This window comes from Phaeoacremonium minimum, assembly GCF_000392275.1.
Source record: "Phaeoacremonium minimum UCRPA7 unplaced genomic scaffold PA7_03_scaffold_27, whole genome shotgun sequence".
Lineage (NCBI taxonomy): Eukaryota > Fungi > Ascomycota > Sordariomycetes > Togniniales > Togniniaceae > Phaeoacremonium > Phaeoacremonium minimum.
In genome coordinates this window covers 343,519-365,317 of record NW_006920934.1, presented here as the reverse complement: position 1 = coordinate 365,317, position 21,799 = coordinate 343,519, and the positions used below count along the sequence as shown (strand labels likewise).

Sequence of the window (21,799 nt, the reverse complement as noted above, 5' to 3'; positions counted from 1 at the left end):
CTCTTCTTTGATCGAGATCTCGATAAAACTAAGATTTCTGAGAAAAAGAAGTAATCTCGATTCAAAGCTCTTCAAATTTCGAATCAGCAACGCCTCATCGCTATCGGCCGACAAGCGCAGGCACATCTTTGTCGTCCCAGACATGCCATTTTCGGGGAAGGGAACGTCTGCCCAGATAGGCGTAATCATCCCAAGCGGCTCAGACTTGTCGAATTTAAATGAGTAATGCCCGGACTTGATCCAGGCAACATCAGCGATTTTGAACACGGATTTGAAGCCGATGCCCTTCTCTCCAATGTGGCCAATGTCATTGGATTGAGCAACTTTCGAGCTTCGGCCGAGCCTGCAGATGGCCTCGACATTCGCCCTCGAAAAGCCAACCTCGTTACACGAGATGAACAGGTGTCGGTTCTCATAGTGAAACCGCAGCGATGGCGGGGTTTCGGCATAGACATTGTCGTCCGCATTCTGAACCAATTCAAACAAGAAATGGGTTGCGCTCCTGTACAACTGTTCGGAAAGACTATAAAAATATCAGCGCAACGCACGGCCAAAAGCTTCCAGAATACTCAAGGCCGTACAGCTGAAGAGCGACTTGGAGGTTCTCGACAGAGTTGTCCGACTGCCGAGCGTGATTAGTCCGTCTGATTTGCTCGATATGATCCTGAGCCTCCTGCTGGGTTGCTGGGTACTCCATGGCTCAATAAACCAAGAAAACACAAAGAAACAAGAAAAACAGAACATAGAATGGAGGACTATGCGGAACTCGACAACATGAAGAGCGAATTACCATTGACGATACATCTGGTAAGGCTGGCTGCCAGCTCATCACGTGGGGCGCAGCCACAATATTGGCCTCAGCTGCAACCTACAATAGGCTGAGAACTAGGCAGACAGAGACAACAGTCGTCATTGTATTCATAGACTGTCATGGTTAAGAAATCCTTTACAGTCGCTGAATTACAATTTTGTTATTGGGAACACCTCCTGCATGAGTGAGGCTATTCGGACAGTGTAAGCGGCGGCATTACAATCAAACCCGCAGTGTGCAGTGGCTGAATGAGGCAAGCCAATTAGATAAAGCTGACATCAACCAGCGTTTCTGCTCAATTTGTGAACCACTCTTGCCCGCATGCACATTTTGATAGTGCAAGAAGATATCCCTTGAAAATGTGGTATTAAATTAGTTTAATCTGAACTATCCAGTATTCCATGTTGTGACAACATTGAGTCATGTCTTTTAGATTTAGTTGCCCGGTACCCATGTGTATTTGGCCGTTAGGCTTTTTGGTCCCAGACTTCCCCGCTGCCGTCGATTCCTCACCGAGCTTCCCTCAACGGCCGGCTTGTTGGGTCGATCGAACTGTTCGCTTAATAAATCCGGTACTCCGTGGGCGTAATGCATCATTATATAAATATATATAGGCCGCGTTGAATATATATGCATGAATTGGAGCCGTAGTTGCACGCCCTATGATCTCCGCCTGCCGGTGGTAGGAATCGGCTTCTCCAGCTTGACGGCCCAGAGGAAGAGGTCCTCCAGCGGCAACAGCGTCAGCAAAGATCGGTTGCACAGCCACGCGACGCCCACAACGCCCGTAGCCGCCAGCGCATCCAGGTAGTAGTGGTTTGCCGTCGACACGATGATGAGCAGGACGAAGGCCGGGTACACGATGCTCAGAGTCGCAAAGAAGATCTGCCAGAGCTTGGACATGCGCTTCTCGCGGGGGGCGAGGCGGCGGCGGAAGATGCCGGAGTGGTACATCAGCACGGTGCCGATGCAGAAGGCGTAGCCAAAGTGCAGCGAGGGGAAGGCAGCGAGCTGGTTGAAGAACTTGTTGGTGGCGTAGATGGACTCGGCGTCCTCGCGGCGCACGGTGTCGAAGAAGCCATACTTTTTGGGCAGCAGGCGCGGGGGCATGCAAGGGTAGGTCGTGAAAACAACAAAGCTGAATAGATTCGTAAAGGTCATCATGCGCCGTGCGGCCGCGAATTGCTCAAAGGTTGGCGCTGCGTAGTAGTACCAGGCCAGGAAGCTAGATGCACACCGGGTTAGAATGGATCGGAAAAGGATCTAAGCGAGAGCCACCACCAAGTGCGCTGGCAACTTACCTGACAGTAACAGGAATATGGATGAGAGAGTAAGCCCGGTTGAGGACCGTCAGCATGCCCTGGTGCCCATTCCTGAAAAAGTGCTGCACATCCACCTCTCGCACGGGAAATAAGAAGCTGAAAGGGCTCTCGTGCTCCAATGCAAGCACAGCAACACCATGGTTTTCTGCCGTCTGCCATACGCCGTCGGTGGCGAAGATGAGCTCGCTGGCTTGCTTCACGCTGACGTAGAAGAGGAGGTTGACAGCCCAGTAGAACATTTCCACCAGGAAGGGGAATTTCTGAATAAATCGGCTGTGCCAGTAGTTTGCGTAGCGGGAGGAGTTGGGAGTGTGGACGACCATGCCGCAGCAGCTTCGCTTCTTTGACGGATGTGATGTGGTCGCCGTCGCCGTGGACAATGCTGCCGGGGATGCCTCCTGCTCATCGTCGGCATCGGCTAGCAGAGCCTCCTCGTCCTCCAGCCCCAGCTTGTCGTGGCCCAGAAGACCTTCATCTTGCTTGCGGGAAGGGATGATGGAATAGCCTCGTAGCCGGTTGATGTAGCACGATGCTATCATAATCCCTACGATCATCTGTGGACGACATGTTGAATTAGCATCTCTCGACTTCTTCTGAGAACTATCAGGTGTTGTAGAGGGAAGGCACTTACGACCGGCTCTACCGCTGCATGGTGAGCGAACTGAGGCTTCCCCAGATCCGGTTCAGCCGTCGCCATGATTCGCGTCTCCTTTGGGGGTCTAACAACGCTTTAGGCCCCGAGCATGCCCTCCTGCCTGGTGGTGTATTTGTCGGCGCACTCGCTGCGGCGCAAAGGCGAAGGAGACAGGCGCGTGTGTGCTGGGCGTGCGTATGGAGTAGGGAGTAGGTAGGGAGAAGGAAGAATGAAAATCGAAACAATGACTGCTGACACCCGACGACTGAGAATGAATGAATGAAAGACTGGACTGGACTAAACTGGACTGGAGCACACGGTTACGGCACACGAGTAAGACGCACCGAACGGCTGAAGCGGCGCTGGTGGCCCCTAACGTTAGTCCGACTACTCACAGCGGGCACCCACATGCACATGGATGGGCCATTGGCGTGGGCGTGGGCGTGAGCGTTGGCATTTGCATTGGGACTTCCCCCTTTCTGGGGCTACAGGCACGCTGTCTGTTACCCTATTCGATGGTAGGCGCGGATCGGGCGTCGGGGGTCGTGTGAGCCCGTTGGAGCGCCCGTTGGAGCAAAATGCGTCGTCACCCCAGGAGCCAGGGGCGCCAGGATTCCCCTAACAAAATCCAAATCCAACCCCAAAGGCCAATTCCAAACAGGCGGGCACTGCGGGTCAGCAGCGTATCATCCCAAGATCACCTCTACACGTAATAATGCAGTAATAATGCAGTGCTGCAGCGCAGTGGACACCAAAAAGGGGCTGCGCAGCCTGCGCTGGACTTCAGCCCCAGCACCGCACACAGCACGCGCACTCGCATTGGCAGTTTCGCAGTTGCAGCTGCAGTGAGGAAAAAGCCTGATCCCACACGCCAGATTACGTCTGACGTAGGTAGTGCACTAGCGAGATAATTAACCTCGTTCCCCGAGGCGCAGTGGGGATTCTACTACCTACCTAGGTACTTGGCTGGCCCAATGGAGGTAGCGCTGTACCTTAAATAAATAAAACCGCGCTGCAGTTTTCTCGTCGCCAGCCGGCAATGGGGTGACAAGACGAGCCTCGGCACTGGCAAAACACTGCGAGGAAGTGGAAGAACACTGGCAATGCACTGGCAGAGACGCTGGTGGCTGCTCTGATATGCAGATGTTAGTGGCGCTGGCAGGTGATGGCCCAGAAAGGCCTTTTTTTTCCTCCCTCTCGTTTTTTTTGCGCCTACTTTACCTACATAGGCACGTAACTAACTAACTTGGGTACGTGTATTCGTGCATATACGCCGCCCCCCTTCCCCTCCCCACTTTTGTTAAGTTGGATCTGCTGCGTAGCACCCTCGTCAACGCTGTTTCAATCAAGCTTCTTAACCAGCCCAAAGTGCCCGCCGCCCCCCTTCCCCTTCTTAGCCAGGCCTTCGTCCGCTTCGCTCGACCAATTGCTCTCTCAATGCCCATTCTCTCTCGACGACGATAGTATCGCATCTTCGTTCTCCTGTCCTTGGGATGAACACCACCGCTTCACCAACCCGCAGGCGCTCGGCCACTGGTTCTTCTACTGCCGGCTACAAGCCTCTCTACGACGAGGAGCGTCTGCAGTGGGAGGCCTCCTCTGGCTTGTCGACATGGCCAAAGAAGCTGAGGCTGCCCAGGCCCAGGCTGAGGAAAGGCACTGTGATCTTGCTTCTCATCGACGCGATCATCATCGGATTGGTCGTCTGCGCCTTTGAGCCGCTCATTACTCTGTTGCGCAGGAACGAGGAGCTGTTCAGCCCGCGTCTCGCCCTCCCTCACAATGCGACAGTCAACACAGATCCCCACGGCGACCGTCCACACACGATACCCCGAATTCTGCACCAAACCAGCGCCACGGCCACGATACCAGACAGGTGGATTCCCGCGTGGCAGAGCTGCAGGGAGGTGTATGCTGAATTTGAATATAAAGTGAGTACTGCAATCAAGGAAAGGAGCCAATGAAGTCGTTGTGCAAGATTGGCTTTGGTCTCGGGGATATCATCGCTAATGATCGCAGCACTGGACCGACGAGCTGGCTCGCAACTTCATCCAGGCCGAGTACCCCTGGTTTTTGGACACCTGGGACAACTATCCATTCCCTATTCAACGCGCAGATGCCATTCGCTACTTTGTACTCCATCATTATGGCGGCATATATCTCGACATGGATACAATATGTAATGAGACCATTCCTCTACACCTAATTGAAGCCGATGGAACGCCACACCACGCTGTGTTCAAGTCAACAACGCCCACCGGTGTGTCCAACGATCTTCTGATCACGTCCTCGCACCACCCTCTATTTGCGGCTGCTATCGCGAAACTGCTGTACTTCAACGATATCACGCACTTCTGGGCCCGCATCCAGCCCCATGTTGCTGTCATGATGTCTGCTGGACCACTATTCTTGACCCTTACGATCAAGAACTACCTGCTTGAGCAGCCATCGCTGCCCTCGTCAACCGTCTCGGTAGTCAACGCAACCGAACTGGCGCCCTACATCACCGACCTTGAGGACTGCTCATGGCATAAAGGAGACACCAAGACGTTGATGTGGATAGGAGACCGGCCATGGGTCTGGTACCTCCTAGGGGCGATCGGGCTGGTGATCGGTGTGTACATCCTGAACCACCTTCTGATGAAGGCGTTCAAGGGCATGAGCAAGCTACTTTCTATCACCGACTTCAAGGTAGCGAAGTTAATATAGGAGAGGGGGCCGCTACAAAGACAAAGCCAATTGGTATATACAACATTTTAATTTATGCACACTTATAGAGTATATCGAGGAGTTCATCGCGCCACAGGTGGCATTTAGCAATGAGACTTTTTTCTTTTGAAGGCGTCGCTGAGATCGCCTTCTCCCACACCATCTATCGTATCACTCCTTTGCAACATTGCCATGTGCATGTCATGGTTCCTTGCGCTTTTGAAATATTCACGCATTTCCACATTGTCTTGGGAGATGATGTTGACTTGTCCCGGTTTGTCTCTACCCAACCCGGGCTCTCAGGACCGGGTTGGAGAGAGCGAATAGTAGCGTGGTCACCTTATCCTAAGTTTTTGCCTGACTTTGACTCTCACTGGTTGTCGAACATTCCAACGGTCGTTCCATCTTCAGACAACACGCGGTTCACCGAACGTGGCAGAAACATAACCATCGGCAACCCAACAGTGGGTCCGCGTTCTCAGGGTTCCTCCGGGGCGAGACCTCAGAGACTCGTCTAGGTGTACCAGATTCATCTATGCGCGTATCGTCGTATAGGGACCGACATCATTGGCTAGATCTACAAATGCCGCGAGGGACTCTACGCCGACTGTTTCTTGGTTTCTGGCAAGCCAGATTTATCTCCTTCGGTCTCTGTCAGATCCTCTCCCGTGGAAGCCTCCACATCCTCGGGTGATTTCCGCTTCTTCGCGTTGACCTTTCTCCACCCCACGAAGAAGCCTGATACCAAGGCAGCTGCCGAGCAGGCAAGCTGTATTGTCTTCAAGAACATCAGCATTTGTTTCTCCTCGATTGGTCACTGTGAGCCCTTACAAAGACATGGTTAAGAGACTTGTTGTACGCAAGGAGCACGCCAGGCAGGTCCGGCGATGAGACCACGTTCTTGAACTCGGTGACACCGGTGTCGATGACCAGTGATGGACTCACTTCTGGAGCATACTCGTGCAGTGTATTCGGAATGGATGAAGTAAACACCGCCTTGGCAACTGCGGCGAAGATTGCGCCTGCGAGGTACTGCGAGAAGGACACGAAACTGGCGCCGAGTGAGGCGTCTTCTCTCGGCAAATTCGTCTGCATGGCCGTAACAAGCTGGTGTCAAGTGTTAAGACACCTTGTGAAAAGTCAGAAGAGGATCAGGGCGCTTACCAGCTGCAACACAAAGCCTCGCCCAGCACCCATCAAGATCTGGAATCCGATCCAGAACCCCTCGGACGAACTAGGTGTCATGATGATCATCATGGCAGCGCCAGCTGCAATCAGCGCGTTTCCGAAGATGACCTCTGGCAGATAATACCCCAGTCTCTGCACGAGAGCTCCACATACCACCGCTGCGATGAACTGTGAGATAATCGTCGGCAGGATCATAACACCGCTCCCAATCGGCGAGGCCTCCTTGACGCCCTGGAACCAGATAGGCAACCAGTATGACGACAGGTAGATGCCTCCGCCCTGCAAAAAGGCCGTGATTCCAATGGAGGCATTGATGCGGTCCTTGAGCAATCGCGGCGGAATCAGTGCTTCGTCACCTTTGTAGATGAACCATCCGATTAGCAAGACGATGCCCACCGCACCGCCACAGAGCAGCCCTATGACAGTAGCAGAGTTCCAAGGATCGATCGACCCTCCGTACTCGAGGCCCAGGAGTAGCATGACGCAGGAGACAGCCACTCCGCAGAAGCCAATGAGGTCAATCGTCAGGAACTTCTGGTGGAACTTGAGCTTGGAGTCTGTGAGGTGCGTTATCGGCAGCTTGATGAAGAAGCCAAAGAAGATCATGACGCAGCCGCCGAGAGGAAGGTTGCTATACCCTTCAGTACTTGTTCCGCCCCGTACATGAGTCCGAGAACTTACATATAAAAACACCACCGCCAAGTCACATAGCTCGCGAACAGTCCGCCGATAAGGGGTCCTATTGTCTGTCCAATTGCGATGCAAGCCGCGCCCATTCCTATGAGGAACGCTCTCTTGCTCAGGGGAACCGTCGAGGCGATAATGGTGGTTGTGCCAGTGATCACCCCTGAAGCGCCAAGACCACAGATCGCCCGCCCGATAATCAGGACCGGAGATGATGGCGCCGTTGCACACACAAGAGATCCGATCTCGAATACACCAATGAATAACAGAAAGACGATCTTGAGGTGGAACAGCCGGTATATGGTACCTGTGAGTGGTGTCAAGGCGCAGCTATGATCCCGGTCAGCCCCTGTACAACAGTTGTCTTGGCAAGGGTACAGACTTAGAGATCAGGTATGCCGATGCATACCATCCGACATCTTGAACCGTATGGAACTCGTCTGTGATGGAAGGTGTGGCCTGTAGATTGATTAACTGTCAGCTTATGTGTCGTCCCATCTGGCAACGGGCTCGGATCATACAGTTCCTAAGATGGTCGCTGTCAATGCTACGAGAAGCACTGCGAAGACAACGGATGATGCCATAGAGTAAAGTGCCCATCCGTGAAGGAGATTCTCGTCTGCAACATCGGTTGGAAGCTTTCGGCCAGCCTTCTTCGTCTTTTCATCTCCAACATTGTCGATATGGGGCACTTCGTCTTTGCCGTTGCCAACGACGAGATCCGACTTAACACCCATGGTTTTCAAGCTCCTGATTGGAAACCGATTATCACTTTAGCGGCCCTGGGAGTGATGATGTATAACCTCTGAGATGTGAGGTAACGAGATACCCACACGCTGGTTAAGCTGCAACATCCTTGGAATCAGAGTGGGTGAACAATATATATATAAAGCTAGAAACAAAATAGATCACAACACCATTTCTTGAGCTATTTCTAATCCTGTCTAGCTGGTCGCCATGCATAAACGACATGCTATTACTAGTAGGATCATTTAAACTCCTCGGCGGTTTTGCTGAAGCTCTAAGTATGAGGCGTGGCAAGGTGGTTGCCGTAGGGCACTAACAGTATCTAGATCATGACTAGCATGCTTTGTGCTCAAGGCTGTGCCCAGGCGTTAGAACATTCGGAGAATTGTTAGCATGAGCATTGAGTCGCTCGCGATGCTTTCCCGAGCTCTGATTGGCTCCTACCGTCCTCTACGCCGCTTTCGTAGAGCAACAAAAAGTCCGGCCGACTACCAACCGGAGTTTAAACACTAATATGCTCCCTTGCCTGACCATCTCACCTGCTCAACTCTTGTCATCATCCTCTTTTCTGCCAAACCCCGCGGGCATGATCATGATCATGCAAGCAATGATGACACCGCGTATTCCAACCACTAGTCAATGAGTGGGCGGTACTCCCGGCAATGGAGAAACCGAAGTTATCCATCGGAATCGCCAAATGGGGAGCGGCTTGCACCTCATGTGCAGTCGCAAAGGCAAAATGCATTCGCTCGAATCAGGATCCTGAAGCCAAGTGCGACCGGTTAGTCGCGTCTTTGATGGATGAGTTTTTAGAGTTATGGTTGTAGATAAATCTAACTTGTATTTTCAAGATGTCACAGTCTTCAGAAGGAATGCCTCGCACAGATTCATAAGCCAAGGAAAAAGAGACGTCGGAAAAACTCGTAAGTTATAGTGCCTCTTTATTCGTGAGAAGATATATGAGAAGTCAGTGGTGTTATTTGAATGCATAATTCAGGTTGAGGACACTGAAGTACCTTACATGGCGGCAAACATTGTTCTTCTCCATGATAGCTGCACGGCATGGCCATCATATCTCTAAGGTTATACTGATTTGACCTGTTAGAATTACTGAACTTGACAAGAAGCTCCGCGCTTCAAATGGTTTCTCTGAATCCTTAGCCACTTCAAGCTCAGCCGGAAGTCCCCAAGCCACCACTCACCCAAGAAGCCGATCATCAATACATGGGGCAAAATCGCAACTCCATACCGATCAGCCACGGTCCGAAGATAAGAGCCGCGCTCGAGTCATCCCAGTGCATAACATCAATTCGCTAGGAGCTAAAAGTTGCGCTTGCAACGGGTTATACGATGCAGAAGATGCCGTCCCACAGGAGTCGGACGATGCTTTGTTGGATTTCTATGTCAACCAGACCTGCCATGGGTTTCCTTTTGTCATACTTGCTCCAGGTACTACTCCTGCCGATCTTGAGGCGTCAAAACCTTTCCTACTCCAGGTCATCAGGATGGCAAGTTCGATACGCAGCTTACGTTCTATGAAAGGGCAATGCTGTGTAATACTAAAAACCCTTTCTGAAGCTGTTTATGTGAATCATCAACGATCTCTGGATCTTCTCCAGGGAGTTCTGGTTTTGCTAGCGTCTTATCACAACTTATGTGCTCTGCATCATGAGTTCAATAGCATTGTGCAGCTAGCAACATCAATATTAGGGGATTTGGGGCTTAACCGCAGTCCTATTCTACCGCATTGGGCGAAGTTTGCCATGCGAGAGCCGGAGGAGCCAAGTCCTAGAACAAACGAGGAACGACGACTTACTGCTGGAGTCTGGTACATGAGCTCAAAGTTAGTATCTTATGCGTGACCAAGCATTGCGAGACTGACTTGTTCATAGCGCCTCCATGGCTTTTAATAAAGTAGACGCTCCACGGTATAATAAATACATTGACGAGTGTCTCCAAAAACTAGCAGAGGCAAAAGAATATGAAACAGATGAGCTTCTCGTCGCACTTGTGCGAATCCAGTATCTCACTGAGCGGATATATCAACTCAGTCTCAAGAACCAGATGCCAGATGAGTTACCGGGACTACCAACATTTCCAGCTTCGGTTCATTTCCCAGTTCTTCAGACAGAGGTGGAGAAGTTATGGAGTTCTGTACCTGAGAAATTGAAAACACACTGTAAGCAAAGATAGCCATCCATCCATAGCACCGAATGCTCTTGAACTAATTCTTGGTGGTAGATATTATCATCACACATTTCGATACCGCAAGACTGCGACTCTACGAAGTCGCTTTGACGGACAAAAGTCTGATATACGGGATTTCCGGGCCGTTAGACCAGCTGACGCTTTCGACTGCACCGGCCCTTGACATGATTCATCGAGCTCACATGGCACTTAAGACTTGGTTAGATCACTGGCTCTCCGTCCCCGTCTGTTACTATTTCGGAATGCCGCAGCCATTATTCACTATGCTCTTCTATGGCATTACGATGCTGTGTCGTTGGATGAAATCTTTTCAAATAGAAACGCACGGTCAACAGGGAATTACGGATACCAATAGTGCGGCAGGTACCCCTGTTCAGGCAGCTGCAACAATTGCCAGCCTGCCAGATTTGGCATCCACCACCGATGCGGCAAATCAAGTTCAAAAACCTACGAGTGCAAAAGGCAACCTCAGAGCTTATGTCCAATCTCGTCCTGAGCTGCAGCTCGATGTTCCGAATATATTGATGGCCATGGTGCACCGGTGTGAAGCTGCGCGTCCCGAGATCCAGGCAGCTCGAGGTGGTGTCTGGGATAATACCACCTATGACTTGGCAGCACGCAAACTGAAGCTGACGCGAGACAGGCTTCAATGGTGGTGCGGCATATCTCCAACGGCAAGTGTTGAGACGCCATTGCTCCAAACGACGAGATTGCCAGTCTACGTTGATAGTGTCGAAAACCATGCCAACCCTACAAAGGTACCCGGCAATGGTGAAGGATGGGCCGAAATAGGATCAGGTGACTCACTTCTAGATGCCAACTTGGTGAATTTCCAATGGATGAATGAGCTGGATGGCATCGGCTTAGGGGGCGGTGCTCTTTTTGATGAATCTGGGGATTGGAGCAACATCTTCAACTACGACTAAATACTGCAGGAGGGTTTGTAAATCTAGGTTCTCAGAGGCTCCTTTCTCTTCACTGAAGCTACACTGCCTGTTCTATCTATAATCTCTAGTTTCGATGATCTGCTATCATCATTGTCCGCCTCCTTCAAGAGAAGGTTAATGTCTGACTGTCACTAATTCAAACGGATGTGTTTTATGGTTTTTGCGGCACATGCATCATGTTTCCTTATCTCCTGCACGTGGCTTAACAATGATTTACCTGTAATAGGATTTAGTACATTAAAATTTGTATGTGAGCCTGTGGTAGTATGCGACTTCTTGTTAGTGTCTGATCAATTTCACATCGACACATTGAAGATATCGAAGGCTACAAACTCAAATATAAGGCAAAGGAAATGGGGTTAGTGGCTTAGCTTTGGTCAGCCAGAATGAGGCTTGGTCCGGGTTAAGGCAATCAAGGCAGTCAGGCAGGTGACTGATGTGACTGGTGGTTGGAAAATAGTTACCAATAATACTTGCAGCTTACTGACATTGCATCTCTGATGCGAAACAAGCGCATGCTAAGGTCTTTTGCGCTAGCCAATGAGCAATGCAATAGTGTCACCCATCTTCGGCATGAGAGGGACTTTTGTGTTGTGAGTAACTTTGTGGCGGCTTACCAGAATCTGCAATACGCGATATCGTGTCCTGCCATTTACGACTCTTGATTGTCTGTTTAATTACATGTCGTCTCCTCGGGTGTCTCAAAATATCGCGGATCCTCAACCATCTTTCCACGTTGACTTATCCCTTAATCGCAACAGTGTGATACTCACAAGTCGCATGTCACCATGTCTATCAATGGTGCCCAACGCGTCTGGGCGGCCCCAGGGCAATGGAGTCAAACCGGAAGACCATAACCGACCTCTACAAGAAACACACCCTAAAGGAAGTAATGAGGATCATGGAAGAGAATCATCAATTCTACGCAACGTAAGGCCTGCGATAGACTGAAAGCAGCTTTGAAATGATTACTTACTAATATATTCCACAGTGTCAAGATGTGAAAGTCTTACTTCGATAAATGGGCACTGCAGAAGAACCTCAAGTCTCAGTTTGCGGAGGAATTGGTCCGCCAAAAGACGAAATGCGACAACGCTGATAAAGCGACAGGAATGTAAATCAACAACAGAGATCGCAACACAAAAGCTCAAGACGTATCTTGTGAGAACTTCAAAGCAGAATAAAGACAGAATTTGTGCAGCAACCGAACGTGGCCGGTTATCAACCGCTGGCTCTAAGTTCCCGGCATCAATGCTAGCTTGTCGGACCCCATCGCCCGCGCAAACTTCGAACCAGCTTAGACAATCTCCTGGCTGTCTTACAACACCAGATTCGAGTAAAATGAATGGCCTAAGTGTTGCAAATATTAGCTTGTGTATTTCATGTTGGCTATTGGCAAATCCTCAGTCACCGACGGCTCATTCATCTCCTTCATGTTTTCAGTGAACGTCCAAATGCCTGCACAGTTTACAAATGTGTGTGGCAGGGAGAATAAGCTCTGGTCAATAGAAAAGTGAGCTCAGAGAAAAAGACCGAGATGCGATTGACAGTGTTGTCGACTGGTATAACCTCTGTCTGGATGCCGCAGAATTCTTACAGCAAGGACGATTTCAGCAAGCTTACAGATTGCTTCAAATATGCTTTAAAGCACAAAGGCAGCTCATATCCGCGGACTGTTCCAGGCTATTCCTCAGTACCTACATAGTGATTTGTGAACTTCACTTTCAACCGAAGCTTGCAAAGCAGCTCGTAACATCTGCTTACAAGCTATACGAAGAATTGCATGGGGCTTTGCACCCACTCACCGTCGTCCTGCAGGAGGTCCGGGAAATGGATCACGCCAACATAATAGGCAGCTGGAGGCCGCTGGTAGCCTGTTTTTATGATAATCTCGCAAAGAATTTAAAGCACGATAGCGAACTTATGTTCGAACTTATGAGAGCTCGCAACGGCAGCATGGTGTTTCAGTCAGCATTCGGATTAATTGATCTTAGTGACGCTGAACTATCTTGACAGAAAGATGTCGCACTCTGGGAAGGCTACACGCGCCACTCGAGTGATGAAGTATTGGTATTCAAGAGACAAATACTCTATCTGTATCATGTTCATAATCAGGATACAGAGGTACAGATCATCTCTTCCAGCCTTCTACAAAGCCCCATTTCTGTTGATGCGGAACGTTGGTGGGGTTCATTAGCTATGGCGCTTCGCAAGCAAGATACTCAAACTGCTTTTGAACTGTTGAGGACTTGTCTGCTGTATTGCATGGAGAATTATGGCAGTGATGATATGGAGACTATACGTGCCATTGCTGATGTTGAGAGCACGTTACGGGGATTCGGAGAGACAGCTTTGGCAGATGATGCCCTACAACATTTGGATTCGAAACTAGAGACGGCTTGTTGTCTTTTCGAGGAAATGAAGCTTGATGCCACTATACAAGGGGAAGAGCTGCCTAACCGGGAGCTATTATTCTCGGTCGACTCTTCCGTGTCTGAGATTGTGTGACAATTGAGCTAACTGACAAAAGTGAGAACGTCCTCTTCAGAAAGACTCAATCTGTCGGCTTATATATTCTGTCACAGGTTGGTAATGCCTCCTCAAGCGAAAATGAGAGACAAGCGGCGACTTTGTCAATTGAAGACCTCCCGAGACGTGACCCAAGCGCTCTTCCCATGGAGATAGATTCTATTGTGATCAACCAATGGGGTCATTCAATAGAAGAAGATGCATTTCAGACAAACCCTTTGATCAATGATCTCAGGGATGACATGAATAATTTCGATATCAGTGGTGGCACTGACTTTCTAATGGACTCATATTACAGTGACGTTTTCGGGTTAAATCATCAGCCAGTCAGTTTTATAAACGTACAAGAGCCACATTTTGGACTTTACGTACTTCATGCAAGTCAAACACTCTCTTTAGAGACAGAAACTGGTGTTCTTGTACTCTAATCTTCTTTAACTCATACTTTAGCCCTGCTTTCCCAGTCATCTTAAATCTCAGACCGGAACTTCTATGTATAGAGAACTTTCCTCGATGAGTGTGGTATATAGCCTGTTCGCATTGATTTATAGCGAGATCATTACTTATTGTTCATGGTGATGCATTGTCCTCTAGCCATTTTTGGTATACAATGTTGAATTATCTAAAGTTTGGCACACAATGAGATGTAGGACCACACTACGCAGTATAGCTATATAGTTTATCGTTCGTAGTCTGTTATACTAAAATGGGCAGTCGACCCAGTCACAAAGACAAATAGAAGCTTTATACTCCTCGTCGCGCACGAGTATCTTGGATTTACATGGATAGATCTCTGCGATGCCGTAACGGAAATGTGTTGCGAAGGCATGGCAATAGAGTAGGCCAACCCAACCGTGTTGGTCGCCTAGGCTGCAGCAGAGTGCTCAGCCACTATGCAGAATCTCCAACCCCACTCTAGTAAGCGAGCTATATTCTTCGGACATGCTCCGAGGGATGCTCACGAGGTCAGACTTTACATATCTAAACACGAAATCGAGATAGATAGACTCACAACTATCTCTCAATTCCGGCATATAGTCATGAGATTGCTCAATACGAAGACATTCGAACTGGTATCTTTTGGCGAGGACAAAGTCCCCGAATATGCCATTCTCTCCCATACTTGGTCCACCGAGGAAATCTCGTATGACGATGTGAAAGATGGCCCAGCGCACATACCAAAACAAAAGCAAGGGTTCGCCAAGGTTCGCGACAGTTGTGAGAAAGCCAAAAAAGAAGGATATGGGTACATTTGGATTGATACATGCTGTATTGACAAGTCAAGCAGTGCTGAGTTGTCCGAGGCTATCAATTCCATGTTCAAATGGTACGCCGGTTCAGGCATATGCTACGCGTTTCTTTCCGATGTCGACGCCAAAAAGGGAGATAGACACCAGCTTATAGCGGAAAGCCGATGGATGACCAGGGGATGGACCTTGCAAGAGCTCATCGCGCCTACTGAGGTGGCATTTTTTGACAGGTACTGGAAGAGTCTCGGAGATCGAAGTGATATAGCAGAAGAACTTTCTACCTTAACCGGTATTCCTCCTAATCTTCTGCGCCGCTTTTATAATCAGAAACCTGGCGTTGAAGACATTCTTACCACCTGTAGCGCTGCTGCCAAAATGTCATGGGCCGCAGGTCGCCGAACGAGCCGACGGGAAGATACAGCATATTCACTCCTCGGTTTGTTTGGCGTGAATATGCCACTTTTGTACGGCGAAGGAGACAAGGCGTTCATCAGACTTCAGGAAGAGATCGTCAAGGCTTATAATGATCAATCAATACTGGCCTACGGCAGCTTCCGCTCCATATACGGGTCATACCAAGAATACGATCCTCAAGAACGAACTTACTTTGCGACAAACCCCCTCGCCTTTGAGCACTCACGTCTTATTAGGCTCGGCGCGAGCGACTCTACCCGCAGTTTAGACATGTCAGTCAGCAGTAGAGGTCTGATGCTGAATGTTTTTCTCTGTCCAGCTTTCAAAGATGATGCACAACGGTACTGGCTCGCCCTGCTCGATTGCTCGTACGAAGATAGCTTCGTAGATAGACCGGCCGTTGTGTTACAATCGATTACCGGCGACACACAAGCCTTCTATCGTGTCCCAAGGTTGCCGCTTTTCCGTATCAATATTAACTCCCAATGGGTTGGAAATGATACTCAGAGATGTAAGTGTTTATCATACTGTCACTGAAGTAATCTCTGCTTGATCTCCAACACCTAATTGCCACATAGTTACATTTGCAACCGCTGCTTGTGAACGGACGACTATTTGCCTACAAGCATTTTTGACACCGTCTGAGTTTGGTTCAGTTCGAGCCCTGTCCCCACCATTGACAATTGATGCAACTCATTGTAAAACTTACTCCATCAAGGCGTCAGCTCCAGAGATGGATGCGTCAGGATTGATCTCGTCGTCCAAAGGTGCTCATTTTGTAGGATACGCGTTTGATAACTTTCTGGCCGGTCAAGGCATTCCATGGGGCATCCTTTGGCTGAGCGATAACCGACAGGATGACTTTCTGGTTCTATGGGGTCTTGTGAAGAGCAATAACGTCAATCCTCGATCCACCGGTGCACCTGGTTGGTGGTCTAATAACCAACCGTTTTGCCATCTGTTAGAATGGCCTCGGAGGCACGCATTGAATTTAAACACTCGTCAAACTAAGCTCGTTTCGACGATCCATCAGGTAACACTATCAGATTTCCTTATGGATCATCAGCCCCAACACTGGGCGGGGGATCCACAAAAGCTGGTTGCCAATATGTTGAAGAAATACGCGAACGATCTTTCTCTTCCCCCCGAAACGCAGCTACAGTCTAGAAGACCAAACGGTGCAATCTTTCATGCTGAGATTAGGGCCCACAATTTCCTAGACAGAACAGCGTTTGATATGGAAATGCGTGTTGGACTAAGGGTAAAAATATAATCACTCGACTCCTTCGACCTCTTCGAGCTAAATCTGTCTTTATGCTTCTTGCACTCTTGTCTTTCATCGTAAATAATTGAGGCAAATAGGGCTGCGCAAGTTATCTCCACCATAAGGTCTCATGTTGCCCTATTACATATTAGAATCAAATCCTTCCAACGAAGCCGGCACACATCCTTCTGTACTCACAAATGATTCACTAAGACAAACTAAAGATAATTTCGAGCACAAACGCCACGGTTCCTTCCCTATACAGGGAGATTCAAGTCCAAATGCGGAGAGAACCAGTGCGAAGTAAAGCCTGGCCTATCCGACCAGAAGTCCAGCGGAGAGGCTTATGATGCCGCTGTCTTCTATCTCAGATGTGAGGGTACAACATCAGACTATTGAATCGGAAACAATCACGTGAAGAGCACGCCCAGTTTCTCGGATTCCAAGTCGATCACTTGTAGGTATTTAGATACATCGTGTGATTCTGCTTTTACGGTGGAGGGATCAATTTGTGGCGACTGTGGCTCCCACATCTGCACAATTACCTCCATACCACCTGTGGGGTACGAATGTAATAATTATGCCAGACAGGCTTCTCAATGGAGAAGACAGATCTCAAATCGACTGCGGAGTACTATTCAAGAGGACACTTGGTAGTTTCAGGTAATGACATAGCGTGGCTACAACATTCGACCCTCGAACTAAGAAGAAATAATACGCCTCCTAAACTTACGAAGCGGTTGAAAATATTGTGCATATTCAAACCCTACTGAGAATTTGCGAATGTTTTCACTTAAAATTAGATAGAAAGTCTCAAGGTAAAGGCTTAAGATCCGGCTTCATTCTGTGTACCTAGAAGCTCATTTAACGCCTTAAGAGATCAGGACCGAGCCAGCGATCTGTGAATATTCAAATATTTCTCCTGATCTTCGGAGATGATTTGTAACTGGGCAAATTGTCTTATCAATAGAGGTTTGATTTGTAATCAAAGATTACCAGTGGGATGAAGCTCCCCTGGCTGATAAACAAACTCCGATCAATCGATGAAGCACATGAACTTGATCATGAGAACGAGGCTCCACCAGACTAATATTTATTGCCCTATGCAATCACATAGTACATAGTGCATATTATTTCCTTTCCGAAAAGCGCATGCGTGAAATCTGATTCAAAACTGTCATATAATGTGAGTGCAGGAGAAGCACGGGACAGGGTATGCTATTGTTCACTGCGGAGTTGTGCGCCTCAATTACGTCGACCAACTCCGCTCCGCATGTCTCACGACCACATTCTCATATTTGAACCTTTGCCAACGGACACATGGGGCGAGCCACAAACAGCTCTCATCTTCAACACACGATCTTGATCTGTACTACAAGTAGATACTATTGGAAGACCACTTCTCAGTACTATATTCCATCGTTGCTAGATATTCGCTTCATTCATCAAGAGCAATGCCTGTTCCGCCCTCAATGAGAGTATGGGTCGTTAATGGGATTGGCCCTCGAAGGACGTCCTTGAATTGAAACGGACACATTAAAACCAGACCTCCCTCAAGGCGCCAAGGTCCTGATCAAAGTCTCTCATGCGGCTATCAACCTAATGGATCTTGGATTGATGAACATATGGACCCCTTTCCGGAGGAGAGCAGTTGCTGCAGTGGACTTCGCAGGCGAGATCATCCAAGCAGGCCCAGGTATTTTGTGTGCAGGTTTGCAGCGCGGGACTACAGTGTGCGGGATGTTACCAATATCTCAAATCCTTCGTGGCTACGGCACACTCGCAGAATATATAGTGCTCCCAAGCAATATGGTTGCGAAAAAGCCGCGACTAGTCGAATTTCCAGCAGCTGCTGGGAGCATGGGAATAGCTGGGCAGTCTTGTGTTGCGCTTCTTAATGCCGCAAAGTTGCGCCAGGAGAGTAAAGTAGCTGTCAATGGTGCCAGCGGCGGCGTTGGGTGCCTTCTGGTACAGGTGCTTCAAGCGCAGGGGCACTCTGTCATTGGGATTTGTTCAAAATCGAATAAGGATATGGTCATGCGACTTGCCGCTATTCAAGTAAGGCATCCCCAAGCGTCTCGTAGTAACAAAGAAACGCTAAAACAGTTCTGGCAAGCTTGTGGACTATACGGCTCCAGGTTCCCTATACGACAATCTCTCCACCGACTATGTAGGTGCTCCTTTTGATACCATTTTTGACTGTGTAGAGGATCCAACTCTCTATAAGAAGAGTGTTCCCTATCTCAAAAGTAACGGCGAGTACTTGACTATTGCAGGAGGTCTGGTACCTTGGATTAAATTACGATCACTCCTATCATGCTTGGGGGAACGTCACGGACATTGTTTCGCGTTTTAAACAGACCTTCTGGTAAAGCAGCGAGCGAAGTCGCCAGTTAGCTTGAAAAGGGCTGGATCAAAGAAGTGCCCATCGAGAGCATTGATGATATGGAAGACGCAGTTGATGTAAGTACAGAGGTTTTGCGCTTCAAGTCACAACAGTTTTTAGGCTTGCTGACCTTCCTTAGGCAATCGAGAAACTCGCCACGAAGCGGGCAAAAGGCAAGATCATCGTGAGAGTAAAGTAGTATTAGGATACACCGGCATACAAAGGCTGCGGATTAGATCAATGTCCTCAAAAACATTCAAGCATGTTGATAGAACTTTTGAGGTTCATAAGTGAGACAATTACTTACGGCACATGAATAAGAAGATGCAGCTTCCAAACCTTTAACTAAACAAAATACCTGATGACAGAGCCGAGCATTTTGACTCGTTGGATGGCCCGAAACCTGCTGCACACAATTGGCCCGTCTGGTTACTACGCCACATCACGCTCGAAGCTCTCCCAATCATGTTACAACTCACGAGAAGCTGCAATTAGCTGAAATGCACAGGAAAGTATAAAATGTAATATGCCACGGTTCCTTTGTCGCCAGATCCTTAAATCAAATCCGCCCCCACCTGGTCTGAGGATAATTATCTTCTTTTCTGATTTCTCCATTAACTTTAGTTATCGGACCATATCTTCCTCCTGAGATTCTTTCCTAGTGTTGACTTCGAAGTGCGTCACCAGCAATTTCATGGCCTATAGTTCGTCCGTGTCTTACATCGTTCACTCTAATAGATATGACTGAGAAAACTAAGCGCACGATTGACAAGCCTCGTAGAGAATATGAGCGCTCACCAGAATTATACAGATCATTAGCAGATGAAAATGCAATCGGTGACATAGGTCTTGAGGACGACCCGAGGAACGGATGTCCCAGGTGCATACGGCCATCCGAACAGACCGCGACCAGCGCTTGACCGTCTCTCCGCTCGTATAATACCACACCTCCCCATCTTCTTTGCTTTTCTCTTTGGCATAGCGTTGACAGCCGGTACCATTTGTGCCCTTGTAATACAGACTAAAATGCTGCCCGAACCTTGCCCTCGACTATTCCGTTCTTCGTGAGTGGCCCAGTGCTGCTGCTGCTTTAACCTATGCAGTGGGTGTGCGGTGGGTGCGCTTGGTGTGTTGATTGTGGAGCTGTTTGGGAGCCTCTATCTGTCACCCTGGTTAAAGTTGCTGTAAAGCTGAAATGGAACTGAGCCCTGCAAGCTTATAGGGGTTTGTTTTTAGACACCCTAACACCTTAGGTATCTACTTCTTTACCTTGGTTATCTCTTGTATGTAATTTGTTTATTAATGTCTTTAATTAGCCCTAGGCATAGCCTTAAAAGAGCCTTATTGTGTTATAAAGTGTGATTAAACTGACTGATGGGTCTTGTATGACTTAGCTAGTAGGACTTATATACCGAGCCAATTGCTAGCCAGCATCTGTACATTGTATACGGTCATATGATATATAGATACGATATATGTAATTGACTGTCAGGCCTGTCTAACTATTATAGTATAGCTTCTGACCACCATCGTCTGGCGAAGAGCCTAGCTATTAATAAAGAGTTGAGATAGTAGGATTATAACTATCTAGAGGAATTAGGAACAAATTTAACGTATCTTAAAGTAGTTTGTAGACCTAGTGAATATTAAGTATAACTTCTTTTGTGTGTAATATATCTCAAAGTGTCAAGTTACGAGAAAATCACTGGGCAGAATAGCATAATTCTTTCTCCTCTACGTGTCGCTCTATCAATGCTGTCTAGGTCAAGCGAACATTCGAGAACCTGTCTTTATAGCTTTCGGCCGGTTCGATTTCTTAAGCGTCACCTTCACTGTATTGATGAGAGATATATCTGAGCCTGGTATAAAGTAGTTAATAATAAGAACCACTTAAGGCTAGCGATATATAGGACCTAGCTTTCTAAGAACCGATACGACAATACGGAGATGTTCCTTATTTCCACCAATTCTGGATTAGTGGGGCAATTCGCCGACTGCTGCGATGAGCCCTGAACATAGAAAAATACAGGATATCATACTCGGTAAGGGAATTTCAGGTGTACCCATTACTGGTATAAGCTAAATATTATCAAAAGCCCCTGGCACGCTCGGTAGGCTTGTTAACTTTTTAGCATATACTCTTCAATATAGAGTATCTGACTTACGATAGTGGATTCTCTCTATAGTCAACTTCTTGGGTCATTATTGATAGTATAACTAATATGTTTGTTATGCTTTACTGTAGGATATTATATAGAAACTAGTCTCTATATATGTTCCAATCGTCGCACCCAATCCTTATAATCTGTTAAGACCTTATATATCTAAATAAGGCCAGTAGTAATATTCACACTACTATAAGGCTACTATAGCCTAAGCAACAGTATTGTCACGGCCAGAAACCAGGCCGCCGCCAGGAGCCCCACGGCAGGCATTCACAGGAACCGAATCACGTGTAGATAAGATAAGATCGGCTCACCAAGAGTCACTCATAGATTAGTAAGCTATCGTAAGTAATAATAAGCTATAATATATTATAGTTCTATATAAGACTATACTTATAACTATAAGCCTAGAAATGAAGAGACTAGCTCTTTAGCTTTTAATACTATAGTTTGATTCTATAATCAACTGGATCTAACTAGTTACGATCACTCTCCTTTGTGAATATTGCTTAAGTATCTCTCGACCTATCTTAGGATATAA

At 48.1% G+C, this 21,799-nt stretch overlaps 3 protein-coding genes across 3 annotated transcripts; 1 reads left to right on the top strand and 2 right to left on the bottom strand.

The window, feature by feature from the left end:
- Nucleotides 1-1,471: 1,471 nt before the first annotated feature.
- UCRPA7_401 (putative integral membrane protein) lies at nucleotides 1,472-2,687 on the bottom strand (the record flags this gene model as incomplete). The annotated part of the gene is made up of 2 exons (XM_007912997.1): nucleotides 1,472-2,036; nucleotides 2,113-2,687. The coding sequence occupies 2 exons, from the start codon at nucleotides 2,685-2,687 to the stop codon at nucleotides 1,472-1,474; spliced, it is 1,140 nt and encodes a 379-aa protein (XP_007911188.1).
- A 1,573-nt stretch (nucleotides 2,688-4,260) lies between these two features.
- Nucleotides 4,261-5,476, top strand: UCRPA7_400 (putative mannosyl phosphorylinositol ceramide synthase sur1 protein; the record flags this gene model as incomplete). Its single annotated transcript, XM_007912996.1, has 2 exons — nucleotides 4,261-4,698; nucleotides 4,787-5,476. 2 exons carry the CDS (start codon nucleotides 4,261-4,263, stop codon nucleotides 5,474-5,476), a joined length of 1,128 nt encoding a protein of 375 aa, XP_007911187.1.
- Nucleotides 5,477-6,074: 598 nt separating this feature from the next.
- On the bottom strand, nucleotides 6,075-8,085 carry UCRPA7_399 (putative mfs multidrug transporter protein; the record flags this gene model as incomplete). Its single annotated transcript, XM_007912995.1, has 5 exons — nucleotides 6,075-6,254; nucleotides 6,308-6,583; nucleotides 6,641-7,295; nucleotides 7,758-7,807; nucleotides 7,870-8,085. 5 exons carry the CDS (start codon nucleotides 8,083-8,085, stop codon nucleotides 6,075-6,077), a joined length of 1,377 nt encoding a protein of 458 aa, XP_007911186.1.
- Between the last annotated feature and the right edge of the window lie 13,714 nt (nucleotides 8,086-21,799).